This window comes from Drosophila bipectinata, chromosome 3L (assembly GCF_030179905.1).
Source record: "Drosophila bipectinata strain 14024-0381.07 chromosome 3L, DbipHiC1v2, whole genome shotgun sequence".
Classification (NCBI taxonomy): domain Eukaryota; kingdom Metazoa; phylum Arthropoda; class Insecta; order Diptera; family Drosophilidae; genus Drosophila; species Drosophila bipectinata.
This window is the reverse complement of record NC_091738.1, coordinates 25,385,621-25,405,362: the sequence shown is the minus strand read 5'-3', so window position 1 is coordinate 25,405,362 and position 19,742 is coordinate 25,385,621. Positions and strand designations below refer to the sequence as shown.

General features: G+C 38.4%; 1 protein-coding gene across 7 annotated transcripts in view; it reads right to left on the bottom strand.

Moving 5' to 3' along the window:
* The window catches only part of nAChRalpha4 (nicotinic acetylcholine receptor alpha4), a 270,245-nt gene that overhangs the window by 239,566 nt on the left and 10,937 nt on the right, over positions 1–19,742 (bottom strand). For all 7 annotated transcript variants that reach the window (XM_070279509.1, XM_070279508.1, XM_070279511.1 and 4 more), the window contains one exon: positions 6,864–7,145. In XM_070279509.1, the coding sequence (XP_070135610.1) occupies positions 6,864–7,103 (240 nt within the window). In that variant the 5' untranslated portion in view covers positions 7,104–7,145. Of the gene's footprint in view, positions 1–6,863; positions 7,146–19,742 lie in introns of those variants that run through there.

Genomic DNA, 19,742 nt, shown 5'->3' with positions numbered 1-19,742 from the left:
TTTTTTGTTATAACATCCATTATCCGTCTATCCAACATCCGACTGCCAACTACACTATTGTTTTTCCTATTTTTGCTAGCGACATAATGATCATCGGAACGACTAAGCTGACCGCGACGTAAGATTCGCCGCTAACTCTTACAGCCGCTTCTATAAAGGGTTTTAATACGGCATATGCCAAGCTCTGTTGTCGATAACGTTTCTGGCAGCATGTCTAGACAAGAATTCCACGTTTTTTAAAAAATAGGTGACAATACGCTTTACTTTATCAGAACCGTCGAGAAGCTCTTAATATTTTTCACAGTATTGTCTACTACTAAATTAATAGTATGTGCAAAACAAGGAACATGGTGTCCAAGACCGAGAAATAAATTTGAACTATTTCCACTAGTTTTAATCATTTTAGAACAGAAAGTGCTCTTTCCGGTTTTTTGCACTTATTCTGTCATAATAAAATAATGCGGAGATAATTTTAAATTTCGTGTTTTCAATTGAACATGAAAAGTGTGCCCAAAAACAAACGATCGGAAAATATAAAAAAAAATATTTATATATCGATATTACAGCTTAACTAAATGATAAAAAGATTTATTTTATTTGCAAATATGTTATACCATTTTTTTTTATATATATTCGACAGCCCAAGTACGCGGGTCGTAGTTTATAAAATTAACCCCATTATTTATTTAAAACGATCTTTCTCTTTGCTTCCCTTTGTGTATTTCTAAGCCGTATTTCTAATATACTCAACTTATTTTATTCTCCACGTTCAACTTGTTCAAGTTCAAATTGCGGCAACAACCCAGCAATCGGTTTATGCAAAGTGATGCTGTGAGCTCAGGATCGGCAATCGAACATATAAAAAGAAGAATTATTAAAGACTTCTTCCGTTGCACTGCATTGCGGGATCAAGAAAGACTGCTGCCAAAAAGGCGATAGGATCCTCTATGACGTTAGCCTTAAAATCGGAGTCATTAAAAAAGACTGAAATCAATAATTGGTCAACAAGGCGACAATTAATCGGCGAATATCAAATCCACGGAAAGATGGAAAGGGAGACCAAAGATAATAATCATTAATCAATAATAATCAATTATCATATAATCATAATCATAATCAATAGATAACAATAGATAATAATCAGCCCTTCAGGAGGCTAACATTCAAGACCTCAAGATCTGTTCAAGCGTTGAACACAATTATAGATCAGTGGGGGGCAAAAATCAAAACGTTTAAAATTTTAGTGTATGCGTAGCTGAGAAAAACAATGAGAGCAGAGCATTCACTCAGCGAAAAGAACGTAGTATTTATTTCATTTTTTCGAAATTCAAAAATTGGAATGGGGACTAAACTACATAGTGAATTTTGTTTTAAAAAAAGCTTTGCTAGCAACAGTTCTTAAACTAATGAAAAACGTCGCTTCCCTATTTATATTTTCTGTGGAAAAAACTTGTTCCAACCCAATTTAAAAAAAAAAAAATTTGCTCAGTGAAAACATTTCGATTTTTAAGTTTGGTCTCTCAAATGAGTCAAAATAAGAGCAAATGAGAGATTTTCTAAAAAAATTGGAAAGTGCTTACACTGTCAGTGTGCCGGCAGCGCTGCTATGGAAAATGAGAGTTTTCCCCCCCCTGTTGTAGATACACATTTCAAAGTTACAGATTCAAGGGATCGGACCCATGGATACACGGGATAAACAGCATGGTTTAAAACCAATCCCCTGCAGCCTAACACAAATACAAAAGTGGTTCGCTTATCGCACTTAAGAAAGGGTCGCATAGCATGTCAGCATTAATGTATCTTTCGTAAAAAACTCAACCAAAAACTCGGAACTCATTGGAGTTACACCTTATTATTTGGGGCTCCTCTTAACAGATTGTTAGTTGCATTTGGACTTATGAGAAGGATGGACGGAGCCGGAAACAAAGGTCGGCATACTTTCAAACAAAACTATCAGTTCGCATAAAAAATGACACAAAGAGCCGAGGAACTTTTTCCAAGCATCCATAACGGACTGACAGCGAAGCTTTGGGAACTGCTGGGCTCAGTATCGCAGATCAAATTTATCACCGAACGACTAGCATAAACGTTGTCGTTAAAACGCCAAGCATCTGAATAGTTTTTCCTAGATTAGCTCACCGTTCGAATCGATAGCATTGGTGGACAACCAAGGATGACCAGAGCAAGAGTCACTGTTCTCGTAAAATCTCTTCATAGGGGGTTTACCAAGTGCATAGTAGCCTTTGCCCTTTCACATTATAGCTGACCAACCAGTTCAACCTGTCTTTCATTGCGAAAAGGAAATACCCAATGAGTACCCAGTTCGACAACATGAAACATGTCTACTAATACGTTTTATTTTCTTGCAGTTTTGGTTGAAGACTCTCCACTTTGGAAGAAAATGTTCAATATTTCCCAGTTTTCTTCGAGCGTAAACTTCAACTTTTCGTACACCGCAAACCTTTTGCTTAACAATTGCATAGTCTTTACGTTGTACGTACTAATACGAAGGCACTTCATTTTTGTATTGCCCAAGACTTTTCACTGCAAAAAATCATTTTTCGTTGTCATCCCAGACAGAATGGTCAACATCGGAGCCATTAATTTATTTTTTGCCGAAAATAATCTTTGTCATTTAATAATAAGTGTAAATAGAAAATTTTATTTGAAAAGGCATTTTATTAATTGAGCATTTTGAAAATAGTTTAAATATAATTAATAATAATTTAGAGAAAATACAATTTTAAAATTGTAAATAAATTGTAATAAAAATCTAAAGACATTTTCAGATGATTTTCGGACAACTTTATAAAAAGAGTTTTTCAAGATATATTAGCTTGTTTTGGAAAGTGTGGGAAAAAATGCCAGATTTGATTAAAACCGTTGCCAAAAAGAAAAACTTACATGTTTTTTTTATTTTTTACTTAATAATTTTTTTGGTTACCGTTGGATGAAACATGCGTAATTTCGGATTTAATATTAGTTAGGAATGTTTGACCGGTTTTTTAATGTTCATGAAGACGTTCCGAGTCCAATTCTGCTTTTTGAAAAAAAGAAGAGACGTTGATATTTTCATTTCAATAATCGAAAGGATTGACCTTAAAGCCGAGTCTAGCAAATGTGCTTCCGGGTGAACAAATGGGGCCTTGGAAATGCTTGGTGGGAAAGACGGTATTATGGGAGACGTTGATATTTTCATTTCAATAATCGAAAGGATTGACCTTAAAGCCGAGTCTAGCAAATATGCTTCCGTGTGAACAAATGGGGCCTCGGAAATGCTTGGTGGGAAAGACGGTATTATGGGTCAACTTATTTAAAACGGTAGTGCGTTTTTCACCAAGGGGCATTGTGCGTTAAATGGACTGGTCCTGTACGGACAATGAATTTGGTCACTAAAATTGTTAACAGGGCACAATTTGCTCATCCATAGGAATTTAAAAATGTTTCTTTAGGAATGTGAAAGTGAATATGGTGATTTAATAGTGTACAGCAAAGTCAGATGGCTCAGCAAGGGGAAATGCTTGAAAAGGTTTTTTGACTAAATAAAGGAAGTGACAGAGTTTATGGAGATAGAAAAACTTGAAAGGGTCAGTGAAATTAAATCTTAAGAATTTAACATTAATTTAGCGTTTTTAACATCACACTTGAATTGCCTTGATTTGATTAGTTTATTTGAGGTACCTGATATTTGATATCTTACTTACTTGACAAGTAAGTAAAATTAATATTTTTATTTAAATTTAGAAATTGTTTCATTTAAAAAAATATTCATTGAATTTAATAATTTAATTTTTTACTTTTAATACTTTGAAAAAAATTTAAAACAAATGTAAAAAATCTGAAAAATAAAATTGAAAACAGGTTTAAAGATTTTTAAATAATAAAAGGAAAAATTTTAATTTTGTATTCCCTAATGACATGCAGCATATACGATCAAGCGCCGGAACTTCAAATGGAGCTTTGTGATTTGCAATGCGGCATGAATTTTTTTAAACAAATACACCAACGGGAATCGAATTTTGGAAGAAGTCTATTTTCATATATATCCGTAAATGCACCTAAATTTACCAAAGCCCTTGCAAAATGCATGAATTGCAAAATGCAGACCTGCTGCGAGAAAAAACTAAGGAAAATAGCGCCGCAAAGTGCGAATCCGGAAGAAAGTTATATCACTGCCGGCACAGCAACACTTCCACAAATTGCAATGGATTGTTGAAAAACTTCGAAAACATCGATGGTCCCAAACATCGATTGTTTTCCAGCTCTTAACACCATATCACAGGAGTTACATTCTCCGATTCTGATTCTGACAGAACGCCAAACGAAAGTTTTAAACCTAATGTAATGCAGAATGCAAACAGCTAAAAAGTTAAAAAACCGTAGTTAATGCAAAACATACTGTATTGCTTCCCTAAAATGCCACAATTGTTAAAATGATCATGAGAAAACTACATGATAACAACATGCATTGTGGTGCCCAAAAATATTGGAACATCAATGACAAGAAGCATTTTTCGCAACTGCGGTGCAGCAGAGCCCAGGCAAGGGAATTAATTTAACAAATAATGGGAAATCTTCCAGTAGACAGACAGGAAAGGCAGTTAATTTAGAGTTTGTGAGTGATCCACCACAAAGGTCATTGAGGAAAGTGCCATTGCGATAATGCTACGAATTTTATTGGAGCCAACACCATTAGAGCTGGAAAACAATCGATGGCACTATCGATCCCATCGATGTTTCTTAAATTTTCTAAACATCTATTGTTTTTATTGTATCTGTGCATTAAGTAAAATTGGTTAATTTTATTTTTAACTTTATTTTATTAAATTTTTTATCACTTGTAGTAAAATTTACATGGTATCACATGTAAATTACATCACATGGTAATAATCAATGTAATGTTATGTTTTCGTATAACCAAAAATATTTCATCTTTTTTTTAGGCGCATACAAATGACACAACAGCCTTAGCAATGCTGTCTAAAAAAGTCTTATGCGTTCCAGCATCTTCCTGCGCTTCAAAGCGAGCGTTCAGCAAAGCTGGACAGATTATATCTGACAGGAGATGCGCCTCAAAATCAAACATTGTTGATCAATTAATGTTTTTAAATAAGAACCTTAATCTCTAAATAAAAATCTCTGATCTCATATAAAAAACTTAATTGTTATTTTTACATCGATGTTTTATCGATGTTTACTTAAAAATTTTCGAAAACATCGATATTCCCAAACATCGATTGTTTTCCAGCTCTAAACACCATATCACAGGAGTTAGAAAGCACCGTCCTTTTAAATTATGCTAAGGGAAGCATGGTCCAGCACTAAAGGTGGGATAAAATCGATGTCCACATCGATTACACCGATTTTTTTCTTTTGGGGCGATGCATCGTAATGCATTCATAAAAAAAAACCCCAGCCATATAACTGAACGATCGGAAATGACCCAACTTTCGTGTTTTTGAAGATAGAAAGCTGGAACTTAGTACAGATTCTCTTTTTGGTCAGTTAACTCGACCTACCAAATTTCATAAGGATCGGCCGACTATATCCTATAGCTGCCATATAACTGAACGATCGGAAATGGACCAACTTTGGCATTATTGAATATAGAAGCTTGAGACTTTTTTTTAGATATTTTATTGTAATGAATTGGTTTTATTATGATATTCTCATAAGGATCGATGTTTATATCGAATAACTTTATATCGATCAAATATCAACTATATTCAATTTTTGCGATATATATCCGCTTTTAACTGCAAGGGTATACCAATAAACTTCGGTTCCGTCCGAAGTTAGCTTTCCTTTCTTGTTTTATGGTATTTCCAAAAGTCCCAAGCTTCTGTCTTCAAAAATACCAAAGTTGGCCATTTCAAATCGTTGAGTTATATGACAGCTATAGGATACAGCTAGCCGATTCTTCAAAAATTGGGTAGATCGGATAAGTTGCACAAAATATAATCTGCACGAAGTGCCATTTTTATATCTTCACATTTTGGGGACGCACAATTTTTGTACGGTTATAAAAAATAATAAATAAAAAAAATTCTAATTTGGCAGGTGCAAGAAATGTAAAATATAACAAAGACATGTGCCAAGTTAGAATTTTTCATAATTTGTGATTACCTAGACCTTCATACGACTTTTTTCTCACTAAAAATTTTTTTTTTACCTAGTCTGGGTTTTTTTTATAAACTAGCAGAGAGTATAATATATTTTTGGTCAAAAAAGTGCAAACGCAGTAAAAGAGACATTTTGTACCCTATAAATGATATATCTTCTTGATCAGGATCATCTCCTGAGTTGATAAAAGTGACAACTATAAGTCGGATCGGCCGACTATGTCCTATATCTGTCATATAACTGATTTATCCGAAACGCCATAGCTGGTGCTTTTATAGTTAGAGAGTTGGAATTTCCTATGGATTTTATGTTTGGCAAAATAATACAACGTACCAAATTTCATAAGGATCGGCCGACTTAAGATCGGAAATGGTATTAGGTATAATAAAAACTTTGGTATTTTTGTAGCTACTTAGAAACTTCGGACTTTTTTTACATTTTATATTCTAATTAGTTTTTTTTATTATTAAATTCTTATAAGGATCGGCCAGCTATATCCGATGTTTTCGATATATGTCCAATCTTAACTACAAGGGTATAGCAACTTTGGCTCCGCTCAAAGTTAGCTTTCTTGTGTTCTTCTCGTACATATAAATTTGGGGATAGGGATTATTCTTTAATAAATCGATTCACACGAAAACACTATGCCCCTGTACTTTACGAGTACCGGATTTAAATATATAACAGTTAAACTTAAATTTATGTTTCTTATTAATTTAGCTGTATGGCTTAAAACTTACCACATCAATGAGCTGAGAAAGTTTTAACTTTATGCAAACTTTAAGGACGTCCGTAGTATTGACTACAGGTCGAACCAATTTATTATAATTACTCAATAGGTCATCATAGAGCCGCTTGGCGTCTGGATTTCCTGCTACTGCTCCATGTACCATTAGTGCGGATAAGATCCATGCTCTAAAAGTTTCTCCTGACGATTGCTTTCTTAAAAACAGTCGTAAAATTTCCATTATCAGCTTCATATTTATAAAGATTTTATATATTAATCTTTCTTTTACTAAAATCTGTAATAGCAGAAAAAAAAAATATTCAATATACTGCGTAGTATGTGTATTGGTGTGGTGATTGACTGAGGAAATAGGAGACTTAATCTTGTCTGTAATTTTTCATGTTAAAAGTTTTTGTTGAATATTATACTGACATTTTTAATGTTTAAAGAAACAAATAATAATTTTTATTTAAAATATTTATTTTAGATTCTTTATGTAAAAAGCATCAATACATATATTTACTTAAAATGCAACCATGCAATTTTTATCGGGTTTCAAAGTCTGGTTATTAAACAGCTGACGAAATTTGCGGAAAACTTTTGTTAACTTAGGGTACTGTACAATTCCACACGACACAAACATTTAATAATAATAAAAAAATATATTTTGAAGACCAAGGTTTTTTCTTGTTTTATGTTACATATGTGTATTCTTTGTGCTGTCTAAATAAAAACAAGAAAGAATGGCTGTAGTGGGGTTTCCCGACTATATTATACCCGGTTCTCATCCCGGTTTTCGGTTCCACCCAAAATTTAACTACCTTTAAAGCTTAAAATTTAATCAAAAGTTTTTCAAAAAAAAGATTTGGCCCAGGCGTAACAACAATTGGTAGTAGACAAAGAGTCAGCTTTGATGCAAACAACAGCTACTTACAAAGGAGCATTTATGGTAAAAAGTACAATTCGGAATATCATCACCTCCGGACCGCCCACTGATCTTAGCTTGCAATGCGTCACCATGCGGGTTAGGAGCAGTACTTAGCCACGAAATGGAAGACGGGACAGAGAAACCGATTGCGTTTTACTCTCATACGCTGTCAAAGGCTGAGAGAAGCTAGGCGCAGATCGACAGAGAAGCGGTAGAGTGCAGCCTCAGGAAGGTGCTCAACTGGGTGTTAAGGGGATGGAGTAGTGCTAAAGTTCAGTGTCATGACGACATTTACCTTTCTTCTTTCGGCGAAACAAACTCACCAGTAACCAAAGAATATTATTTTGGGGTAATCGCGCAGTAATTCCCTTTATGGACAGGCATCGAATTCTCTCTGCGTTACCCGCACACCATCCGGGAACCGTTAGAATGAAGGCCTTAGCCCGCAGTTACGTCTGGTGGCCCGTTGTGGATGCAGATACCGAAAAGGTGGTGAGTCAATGTTCAACGTGCAAGCATGCGATAAATTCCCTCCCTCGATCGGAAGTACATCATTGGGAGTCTGCCAAGAAACCATGGTCCCGCATGCACATTGACTTTGCCGGACCGTTCCAAAGGAACAAGTTTGTTTTAGTCGTCGATTCCTTTACGAAGTGGCTTAATGTTATCCCCGTAAAATCGTCATTCGCGTTAGCTGCAATCACCTTTATTCGGCAACTTTTCGCTACCCATGGCATTCCGGAAGAAATCATGTCAAACAATGGAACTGCTTTCACCTGCGAGGAGTTTAAGTTGCTTACGAAAAACAATCGTCTCTGTCACATCCGATCCGCATTCTTTGACAAATTAAGTCCAGGCGAAATGGATGGTAAGATCTGCGAGGCTCAAACTCTTTTGTCTTTTGTTACAGGCACCCCGGTTTGGGTTTGAAACTATGCAAGCGGTCCCAAGTGGCCACGTCTCGAATCGAAAGGGACCGATTTTCTATTGGGTGTGTCTTGAGGATGACCGAACAGTCAGCCAACTCTAGAGGAGACACCATCACCAACTTGATGTACCCCTCTAACCCCAGCTGTAGCGGTAGCTGGCGGATCCGTAACTCCAGCTGGGCCACAGCACTCGCCTGAGACTGGAGGACTGCCCGTGATCGGCCCGTGACCTTCGCCACTCGCAGTTCTGCGATCCGTCTGGGTGTTAAGGGGTGTTATGTATGCGACTGTATTATTCAATCGTGAGACCGTGCAAATCGAGCAGCAGTCACGGGCAATTAATCAATTCCCCGTCATATTAATCAGCCCCTGTACTATTTGCTACTCCTGTTCCTCACTATTTTAATACTTAGATAAATTTAATATATGCTTGCGCATACATAAAACCACTTCTTTGTCATTCTTCTGGAACTACATTGATCCGATTCTCACTTAGCAATCCCACTGTCGAGCTCGCCTCTCGTAAATTTCTTTCAACCTACGTAACTAATGCGCAATTATATTCAAAGGTTTTTGAGATCATCTGCAGATTATCTAAGTAGACAGACACTCCATATATGAAGCTCTGCGGAATAACTTTGTTCATTAATCAGAACAATTTGCAGAATTCTAAAAGCACCGTCCGGAACTGACTGCGATTGTTTTCCGAGCCAATGCTGAACGTACGGCTTGGGAGCGATTTGCGCGCCAACTGAAACGATTCGGCGAGGAAGGGACGTTTCATCCGAAACCTGGAGATTATTCGCCGCTCCAGTGTGATGCCTCATCACTTTGGAGCCGCCATACTTAAATACCCAACAGATCTAAACGACAATTCCCTAGCAGCCTACTTAACTGGTAGCCTATATCCAAAAGCTGGGTGGGAGCCCTTTCACCTCAACATAGACCAGTAGGGGGCAAAACGCACACATGTTTAAAATTTGAGTGTATGCGTAGCAGAGAAAAACAATGGGAGCAGAGCATTCACTGAGCGAAAAAAACGTAGATTTTATTTCATTTTTCGTTAATTAAAAAGTTGGAATGGGCTCTAAAATAGTGTATTTTATTTAGCTTTGCTAGCAACAGTTATTAAAAAAATGAAAAACTACGCTTCCCCGTCTATATTTTCTATGGAGAAAACTTTTTCAAGCCCTGTTTCTGAGAACATTTTTCTCAGTGAAAACATTTAGATTTTTAAGTTTGTGCTGTCAAATGAGTCAAAATGAGAGCAAATGAGAGAGCTTCTAAATAAATTTGAAAGTGCTCATACTGTCAGTGTGCCGGCAGCGCTGCGGCAGGATTTCCTACCCTATGCACGCGTGCTAAGGAAAATTAGAGTATGCCCCACACTGAGATAGACCCTTGTCTAGGGTAAGGGTATAAAATTCACAAGGAGTTAAGAAAAATCCAATTCCAATAAAAAAAATAAATCAAAAATAAAAAAAAAACAATAAAAAAAAATTGTAAATATTTGTATTAATTTTTGGAAGTTTCTGCAAAGAAGTAATTCAAAAACCACTTTTTTCTTGTATTAAAGAGTTTTTGGCAATCCGGTAACAAAGTGCATTCGAATTAACATGATTAAGGAGAATAGGGAAAACACGAAAAGTTGTTATTTTAATTGCCCTTTTCCTATGCTGGGACTACACATGTGTATGACTCTGCATTTCCCATATGAAAGCAATGCATATTAGCATACGATATTAATGGGAGGTGGCACCTATGATCTAGAGCAATTATGAGTGAATAAAAATAAAATTAAAATATATACATTTTCCTAGTCCGGATCTTTTGAAAGAAAGCTCTTTTTGAGCCAAGGTTCTGTAGTACTTTTTAAGGATTTTAAATACTTGCTGTCGTTTTTGAATGCAGTGTAGTACGTTTCCGAAAGCAATGCAGAACGTCCGGCTTGGTTAGTTGAAAGGCATTGTTCTTTAATCCAGGTAGCTACCCATTTTTTATTACTGATTCCTCGTCTGTCGCAATTGACAATGACCAGATTTTTAAGTTCGTTGCAGACTTAAAGAACCACAAAAATTGAGCTGAGTTGGATGTTACGGAACTCAGGAACGAGCACTTTTTAGACTGGCCAAAAAGGTCATTCAGCGATCCAATTGATTTTATGGGCACTAGAACTAGTTAACGCTACTTCAGCTCTCAATTTTTATGCGTCGTTTGTCAGACAGCTTCCAGGCCTTGCTGCCACTGAAACTGTCTTCTGTCTGACGGACAAGAACTATGACGTTGATCTTTCACGCTTATGTAAATAAAATACTTTCGCCCGTGGAATGCATATCGGCGACGAGGATTCGCGAGACAAATCTAATTCACATATGCGGGCCTTGGCTAGCATGGGAAGTTGTGCAGATTGCCATTGGATTGTAATACAAGTGCTGTTGCAGAAGGTAGATGAAGCCACTCGGTGCAAGCGGAAGCAAATGCAGGTCCATTGCAACCATCCTCGAGCAGAGACGCTGTTCATTGGAAAGAAGAATTTTCTAACTACTTTCGACGCTCCAAACCCAATGATAGGACGACGTGGGTCCTTTACAGTCCTTTTAATCCAGACAGCTAGCCATTTTTGATTTCTGATTCTTCCTCCCCGCATTTTACGTAATCAACTTTTCCCCCGGTTTTTTAAGTTCGTCGCCTAAAGACCGTTATTGTCCAGCTCACGGATCCTTTCTTTTACCGATCTCAGCGAATTGATTGGGTAATGGGAGCTGTATTATTCTAGAAACTGCATTATGGGTTGCTTTGAATGATTTCTTAATGGCTAGCCCAGTCATCTAACTGAAACTGTCTCACGCCTGGTGATGACATTGGTGCCTAAAATCTCATTCCTGGTAGTAATCCCGAGGAGAAGGATGTGAGCGCTTGGTAAAAATTCACTGCTTCTATCAATAACTTTGAGTTTACAGTGCTTCAATATTCCTATCGTATCGTGTCTGTCGTTCCTTAGGACGATCGGTAGCCTATTTTATCCTTTTATGACGGCTGCAACTTTTAGAAAAAATACGATTGTCTTGGGAACTTCCTCCGATAAGATTCTGCTTTACTTTTTTGTTCTTCAGCCCGCTTAGAAACCTTATTGGCGTTCTGCCATGCTTTAAATGGTTTCGCGACCCCCTTGGCTTAGTGGGTCCGGTAAGGCGAAAATGTTTGCCGAAGTTCGGTCGGGAGTAACTTACACGGAGTTACAGGAGATCTGGCGCCTTTTCGGTGACATCCAATTTCGGTTGCGCGACAAAGAGCTCAACAAAAGGCGCAAGCAACAAAAAACATACATAAATGAAGACAGCAAGAGTCTTTTGCTTAGAGCGAGAGCGAGAGAGTATAAGCTTTTTCGGTTGTGCTCACAACGCGAGTGCAAGAAGAAAAACGGTTATTGGCGTGCTTTGATAAATAGTAAAAAAAAAAAACAAGAAAGAAAAGCTAACTTCGGGTGGAGCCGAAGATTATATACCCTCGCAGTTAAAACCTGATGTTTATCGCAAACAATGGTGGTATTTCTACAAAATACCATTTCCGATCGTTCAGTTCTATGGCAGCTATTAGATATAGTCGGCCGATCCTTATGAAATTTGATGCAAAATCCTTATGATCCAAAATCCGAACTCTAACTTGAAAACACCAAAGTTATACCATTTCCGATCAATCAGTTATATGGCCGCTACAGGATATAGTCGGCGGATCCCGTGTGTGCATTGTTTCAAGTCGATACCTTTAAAACTGAGAGACTAGTTCGCGTAGAAATAGACAGACAGATAGACGGAAAGACGCACATGCTCATATCAACTCAGGAGGTGATCCTGATCAAGAATATATATACTTTATAGGGTCGGAGATGGCTCCTTCACTGCGTTTCACACTTTTGGACAAAATTACAATACCCTCTGCAAGAAAAAGTTCCAGTGTCTTCTGGAGTCCTGGAAATGGGGAATTGACGGCTGTATCCTTGCTGCAGCTGGCCTGGGAGTGGTGGAAAATATTGTCATTTGCTACGGCAACCCTCTTCCCGAAGATTCTCTTTAAGCTGCTCCCTCCACCTGACAATTTTATCAAATCTCTTTCTCTGTGCTCTACTTAGTACTCAATTGTGTCATAGTTTGGTGTGAGCTTATGTGGAAAACAAATTTTTGAAAATACCTTGTCTCATACTTTTATGTTCAGCTCTTCTACGTCTGTCAGCATACTCCTTTCCCTTATTTTTGTGGGTCCCACAGACAGATACATATCCTAACAATCTTAACAGTCTTTTCAAAACTTTGCAACATCCCGCTCTATTTGCGGTCGTTAGACTTTTCATCGTAACTGTGGCTTTATTGACGACGCGCTGGGGTGGCCTTCATGGGCTAGCGTCAATACGGAGTATCTCATCAAAACTGATATAAATATGCGAGTGCTTGCATCACTAAAGATCCTATTGTGAAAAGTTCATTGTATTAGTATTTGAAAATAGAATTTGAAGACTTTCACTGCACGATCCGTTTTCTCGCCGCAAGTGCTCTTTTCTGCGATTTCAATGATAAAGGATGCTATGCTCACCTTTCATATCTACCCTGAGGTCGCAAAGTCGTGACAAGGAATCGGCAATATTTTTCTTACCAGTCGTATATATTACTTTGAACTTGAACGCTTGAAGAGTAAATAACCCCATTTCAATCCTTGCTGGAGACTTTAAAGACAGCTTGAAGATGGACTCCAATGGATTATGGTTGTTTCTCAATTCGAACTCCAAACCAGCAATGTTTACACTTTTCTCGGTTTTCTATGTCAGTTTAACTACTACTGCCAAATGAGATTATTCTCGGGTCATTCTCGTCCGAGCATTGCAGCAAAACCGCTCCCAACGCCACTGGCCTTGCATCTGCCATGATCTGTATCTCGCATTTCGGTTCGAAGTACAGCAAGTTAGGGATATTAGTCTGACACAGTTTAAGCTTATCGAACGCTTCTTGTTCCTCAATGCCCCATGTGAATCTCACGTCGTTTTTGAGCAGACGACTTTAAGATTAGTTTTGTCAAAACTTTGATTTTCCTCCTTGTTCTTGGGAGAACTAAATGATGTGATGATCCTATATTTCTCTGGGTCTGCTTGAATGCGCTGAATGCTTGAGAATATGTGCCCAAGAAAACGTAACTTGTCGTCTTTGTAAATGCAGTTTGTCTAGTTTAATACACGGTTGTTTTCTTTCAGGATGTCACATGTTCGTTTGTCACATCATGTTCTTTCTCCGTATTTTCTAAAATGATTCTGTATCAATCTAGTTTATGACATTATTAGATGCGGAAAGTAGTTGCTCCAGGCTTCTTTGGAATATCTGTAGAGCCGGATTACTCCAAATAAAAGACGTTTGTAACGGAACAAACCCATCGGAGTTATGAAGTCGGAGTTGGAGTTAAGCAACATTGGAGTTGCACCACACCATGTCCTCAAGGGTAATAGGGATTTTTCGCATCGATTTTTGTACTGCTTTCTTCTTTCCACTTTGGAAACACTGAGACTTCCTGGATATTGATAACCTCTAGTCCTAGACACAGTACATTTACCTTAATAGCAGCCTCTCGGCTAAGCAAAAGGCCGGCAATCGTTTCAGCATTTCCGTCCACTGAAATTAGGGCCTTGAATACACAAATTACATTGAGAATTTGGTCAAAAGCGTCACCCTTAAACTGATGCTGTGAGTTGGGCCGGACATTAAAAACAGTTTCATTATTCCGTTTCATTAAGGCTGCGTTCGGCATTTTTTGCAATTTCTTCTTTTCTTCTTGACTCTGTTTGTGTTACCGCCGTCACATATTTAATTTTATATTTGAATTCTGAACATGTTAAAATTAGTATTGAAAAATGTTAGACTAAGCTTATCGACATATTTTGAAAAGGTGCTTAAGAACGAGGCGTCTGCAATCGCAAAAGAAGCTAGCGAGGCGAGGGAAACGTAGGAAGTTTGTTTGCCACATTTTTGGTGAAAACAAAAACTCCTGCGGGAAGAACTCCTCTTGGGGATAAAGACAGAGGTAAAGGCGTCGCGTTCCTAGCAGCCACAGGCTAGGTCGAGTAATCACGCAGATAAAAGGAAAAGCAGACTCAAAGAATGAAGATAGAAAGGAATTTTTCATTTTCAGAATTTTCGGAACTAAAAAGTAAACTCCCACAACAGTCGCGGCTCCGACAAGAGAGAAGCAGTCCGAGTCGTTGTTCGGACCATCACGAGGACAAACACGATCGAACCCGATCCATACTGAAGCAGCTCAGCAGCAATTTCCATTTAGGTGCCCAGCACAATGCCAGGTGTTTTTGAACCTTGACGCGGATCACAGGTGGCAGGTAATCAGAGCAGGTAAAGCCTATTTCTGCTGCCTCAAGGTACTCCGGATGAGATGCGGAACCGGGAACTGTGGATTTAATGGCTGTACAAGGAGGCATCATGAGTTACTTCACACAGAATATGCTCCAAACGCTATAAGTCAAGAAAGTCACGTGAGTACGCAATGAGACGACAACCACGGAAGTTAGTTCTTTCTCATCATTCCAGTTAAGTTGCATTACGGCAGCAGGCAGACCGAAATCTACGCCTCCCTAGATTAAGGATCATCCGTGACATTAGCAGACGCATCTGTAGTCTAAAAACTGGAAATACAAGGCCAGGCAGCGCCAATTTGTTGAAGTAGACCGGATAGACGACTCGATTCGAGAGTGGATCCGTAAACGTATCCGAATTTCCGAGACAGACAGTCAACATAAAAGAGTTATGCGACAGATTCCAGCATTTGAGAGATTAACCGCTACAGTCCTACTCTGCCCAGGTGACATTGCTAATCGGAACGAATAACTGGAAGCTAGCCGCCCCTCTTAAGATTAGCGAAGGGAAATGGGACGAGCCGATAGCATCGAAGTTCATGCTAGGATGGAGCATCTGCAGAACGTCGATCCATTTTAATGCACCACTGCGTCTGCAATCAGCAAGAACTCCATGACGACATCAAGGAACATTTCAACCTTGATGCGAACATTTCAACCCTGTACCAAGAAAGCTGTACTTAGCCGAAGATAAGCTGGCAGTAAAGATTTTAGAAAGCACCTGTCAAAAGAAGTCTGGAAAATATTAAGTTGCATTTCAGTGGCACGGTGGCATCGACAAACTCCCTGAGACCGCGGTATCGCTCTGAAGAACCTTACCTACACAAGACAAAGGTCTTTCAGGAACCTGATCTGTACGAGAAGATCCAGTCCTAAATCGGGAACCTCCTAGACAAAGGATACGCGAATACAAAAAAAAAAAGAAAAAAAAAAAAAAAAAAAAAAAGCTATCCGAGGAAGAAATCAGTCGTACATGGTATCTGCTGACATTCATAGCGTTGAATCCAAACAAGCCAAAAAATATAAGTCACTAATTTTATAAGTATCATATATAAAAATTTTACTGTTAAAATTAGTTTCCTGGGATAAGCACACATTGTACTACTCAATACTTCATTAAGTTAAGGTCCCATTATAAAATTTAATTATTGTCCATAACTCCGGACAGATTTTAAATATAACTATTGATTGATTGATAATAATAAAAAAAATATATAAAAATATATAATATAAAAATATATGTATAAAGGGACTACTTCTTCAGGGGACCAGATTGTCTGAACCCACTCATAGACGTCTTGCTAGCCTAACGATTTGCGGTGACATTCCGGAAATGTTTCACAGGATCAATATTCGCCAGGAGGATATGCATGCGCAGCGATTTTTATGGTATGAAAAAAGCAGCGATAAAGTAGACACCTATGTCATTCGAGCTATGACATTTGGCATCAGTTGCGCGCCGTTCATAGCGCACTTTGTTCGAGACAAGAATGCGGAAACTCACCAAGAAGGATGGCCAATCCCATGGCTTGGGAAGATTCCCATTGACCTTTAATGCCATTCTAAACGCGCACTACGTCGACGACTTCATCGATAGCATAAGGAACGAACGGCCATCCAGATCACTAGAAAAGTTATAGAAGTACATTGCAGACGCGGATTTGAGATCCTTAACTGATCGTCAAACTCGGAAGAAGTCCTTAAAAGCTTGCAGGATAATGGCAACGTTGGATTTCAAAAGCCGATGGATTTTTGTTCAACCGAAAAAATACTTGGTATATCCTTGGAATGTATCCTATATACCCACAAAATAATATGTTCAAGTTTATTTGCAGATTTTCAAGTCTGAAGCGTGACATTCTGGCGAAAACGAAGTCCCTACCAAGCGATAAGTTATACAAGTCCTTATGTCGATCTTCGGTCCATTGAGATTTTTATCATGCCAGACGGTTGGGCTAAAAATGCTCCTCCAGCGCATAAGGAGGCTAAAAATTGAATAGGATCAGGAGCTTCCTGAAAGAATGCTGGAAGAATGGCGCCAATGGAAAAATATTTTGCAACAAATAAGGACTTTCCAGGTCCCTAGATGCTTTTCCCCAGCCACATCGAAGCCAGGTCAAATTGGACTCCATACATTTGTCGACGCTAGCGACTAAGCGTATTCTGCAGTCTACTACTTGCGCGTGGCTACGGATGACAGAGTCGTCGTATCTTTGTCGGAGGATTCTTTTGAGGCTGAGGGTAGCAGATGGAGCTTTTAAGGTCACAAGGCAAACCCAGCAAGGGACGTGGATAACGGGCCCAGAGTTCCTGAAGACCGATGCAAACAACTGGCCAACATCCAACAAGCAGGAAAGCATCAGCAATACTCCAGAAGCATAAGGAAGCATGTGATAATGACGGCGATTATGCAAAGCAGTGGCGCTAGTAGTCCTGTTTATTGATAGGCTGCAAGCGAAATGTTCCGCGCGAGATATTCCAACCACCATGATAATGGCTCATGTAAGCAAGGCAAAGATCCTACTATAAAAACAATCTCAAGCCATTGCCTTCGCAGAAGAACTAAAAACTTTATCCGCGGGACCGACGCTCCAAGGGAAGCAGATTGGCCGGATTGAAAGAATACCTGGAAAACGATGGAGTAAAACGAACTAGAGACAGACGCAGTTGACATAGCGGAGGACGCCATCATACTAGCTCCAGAATGCCGGATAACCAACCTAATATTTTGAAGCTTCCACGAAATGTACTACCATTCCGCTGGGTATGATTGGTGAAGTCAGCCGGCGCAAAGGGAAGAGATGGGTAACTTTTCAGCTGACTTACTATGCGCGTGGTGCTTTTTGAGATCGCCTACAATCTGGATATTAGTTCATGTAGAGACACATGTAGGGTGCGCAAAAAGCTGAAAAAGATAGAGCACGATAAGATCACTATTAAGTTGGACGGCATAGGTTTGAGTGGAAATTCAACCCGCCACGAGCACCGCACATGGGTGGAGCATGGGAGAGACTCGTCCGGATAACGAAAGGAATCTTGAGGAACATTTCCCAAGTTACTCTTTCAACGACGAGGGGTTGAGAAACGCATTGATGCAATTTATCATCAACTTTATCATCAGCGACCTCTCAGCGAACGGATATTAAAATAACGGAATCCCAACTGGATGCTTTGATTTTTCACTTACTCTGAGCGATGGCCTTGAAGATCTCGGCGTGGATGGAGATTGCATTGTCCAACCTGGTTGTGAAGTTCGCTGAGACAGTGAGCCCGGAAAACTTGGCGTTTTCCATCGGTTGACAAGATTTTGACATTTAGTATGTTAAATTTATATGAGTATGTATGTACTCTAACATTCAGTATGTTAGAGTTGATATGAGCATGTCCGTCTGTCCGTTTGTCTGTCTGTTTCTACGCAAACTAGTCGCTCAGTTTGAAAGCTATCGACTTGAAACTTTGCACACACCCTTCTTTCCTTTGCACTCAGTATATATGCCGGAACGGTTGCTTGCATATATAAGCCGGGATCGGTCGACTATATCCTATAGCTGCTATATAACTGATTGATCGGAAATGCTATAACTTCGGTGTTTTAGTGTTAGAGAGTTCGATCAATGCTATAAATCAGATGAATGCTATTTCTGGCAAAATAATAAGACATACCAAATTTTATAAGAATCGGCCAACTATATCCTTTAGCTGCCGTATAAATGCACAATTGAAAATGGCCCAACTTTTGTGTTTTTTTAAAGATAGAAAGTTGGAGCTTCGTACTGATTATATTTTTAATTGATCCGACCTACCAAGTTTCATAGCGATCGACCGACTATATCTTATAACTGCCATATAACTGAATGATCGGGAATGGTATCTGGTTTTAACTGCAAGAGTATATCAACTTCGGCTCCGCTAGAAGTTAGCTTTCCTTTTCTTGTTTTTAATTCCCTTAGTCACTTTTCCCATTCACTACGATGTAGGGCTTTATCGATGTTTTTGCATATGAACGGCATAATAAGTTTTCCTGTATTGAGTTATTAATATTTTTGTTTTTGGTTTATTCAATATTTTCGTCGCACTTGCCTTTAGCAGCTATTACTATCTTTGACAACCTTCCTCTGACATCTTTTCAGATAATTATACTGGCGGTATAGCTGGCTTTAACGCGATAAGCTGGCTTATAGCAGTGGCACATTGCCGCTGACTTTCGTCAGTTTAATTATCCCTTTGGAAGACTGTCCCTTTGTCAGCTTATTTTACCGGGGCTATGTAACTGCCCGAGTAAATTTTAAAATCTTTGTTTTTTTTCGCCGTTTTTTTTTTATATCCATATATAAACGATTTAATATGTATGTACATAAATATATGTGTATATCTATGTAATCTGTGCCTGACTAGAGCTAGCTAAACTTCTTGTTTGTCCTTTTCTCATCATGATCATACATGCATACATTTGTTTTAAGCATTCTTATTAAATATTTTATTTTGTTTTTCTTTTTTCTCTAACTTTTTCAAGCGCGTTTGCATTCATAAGTTAAGGGGGGACATCTGAGTAGAGCTTTGAAAAAATCGAAAGTTTTTTTTTCGCTTAAAAAATTCTTTAAGGTCTTAAAAATAACATATCAAAAGATAGAG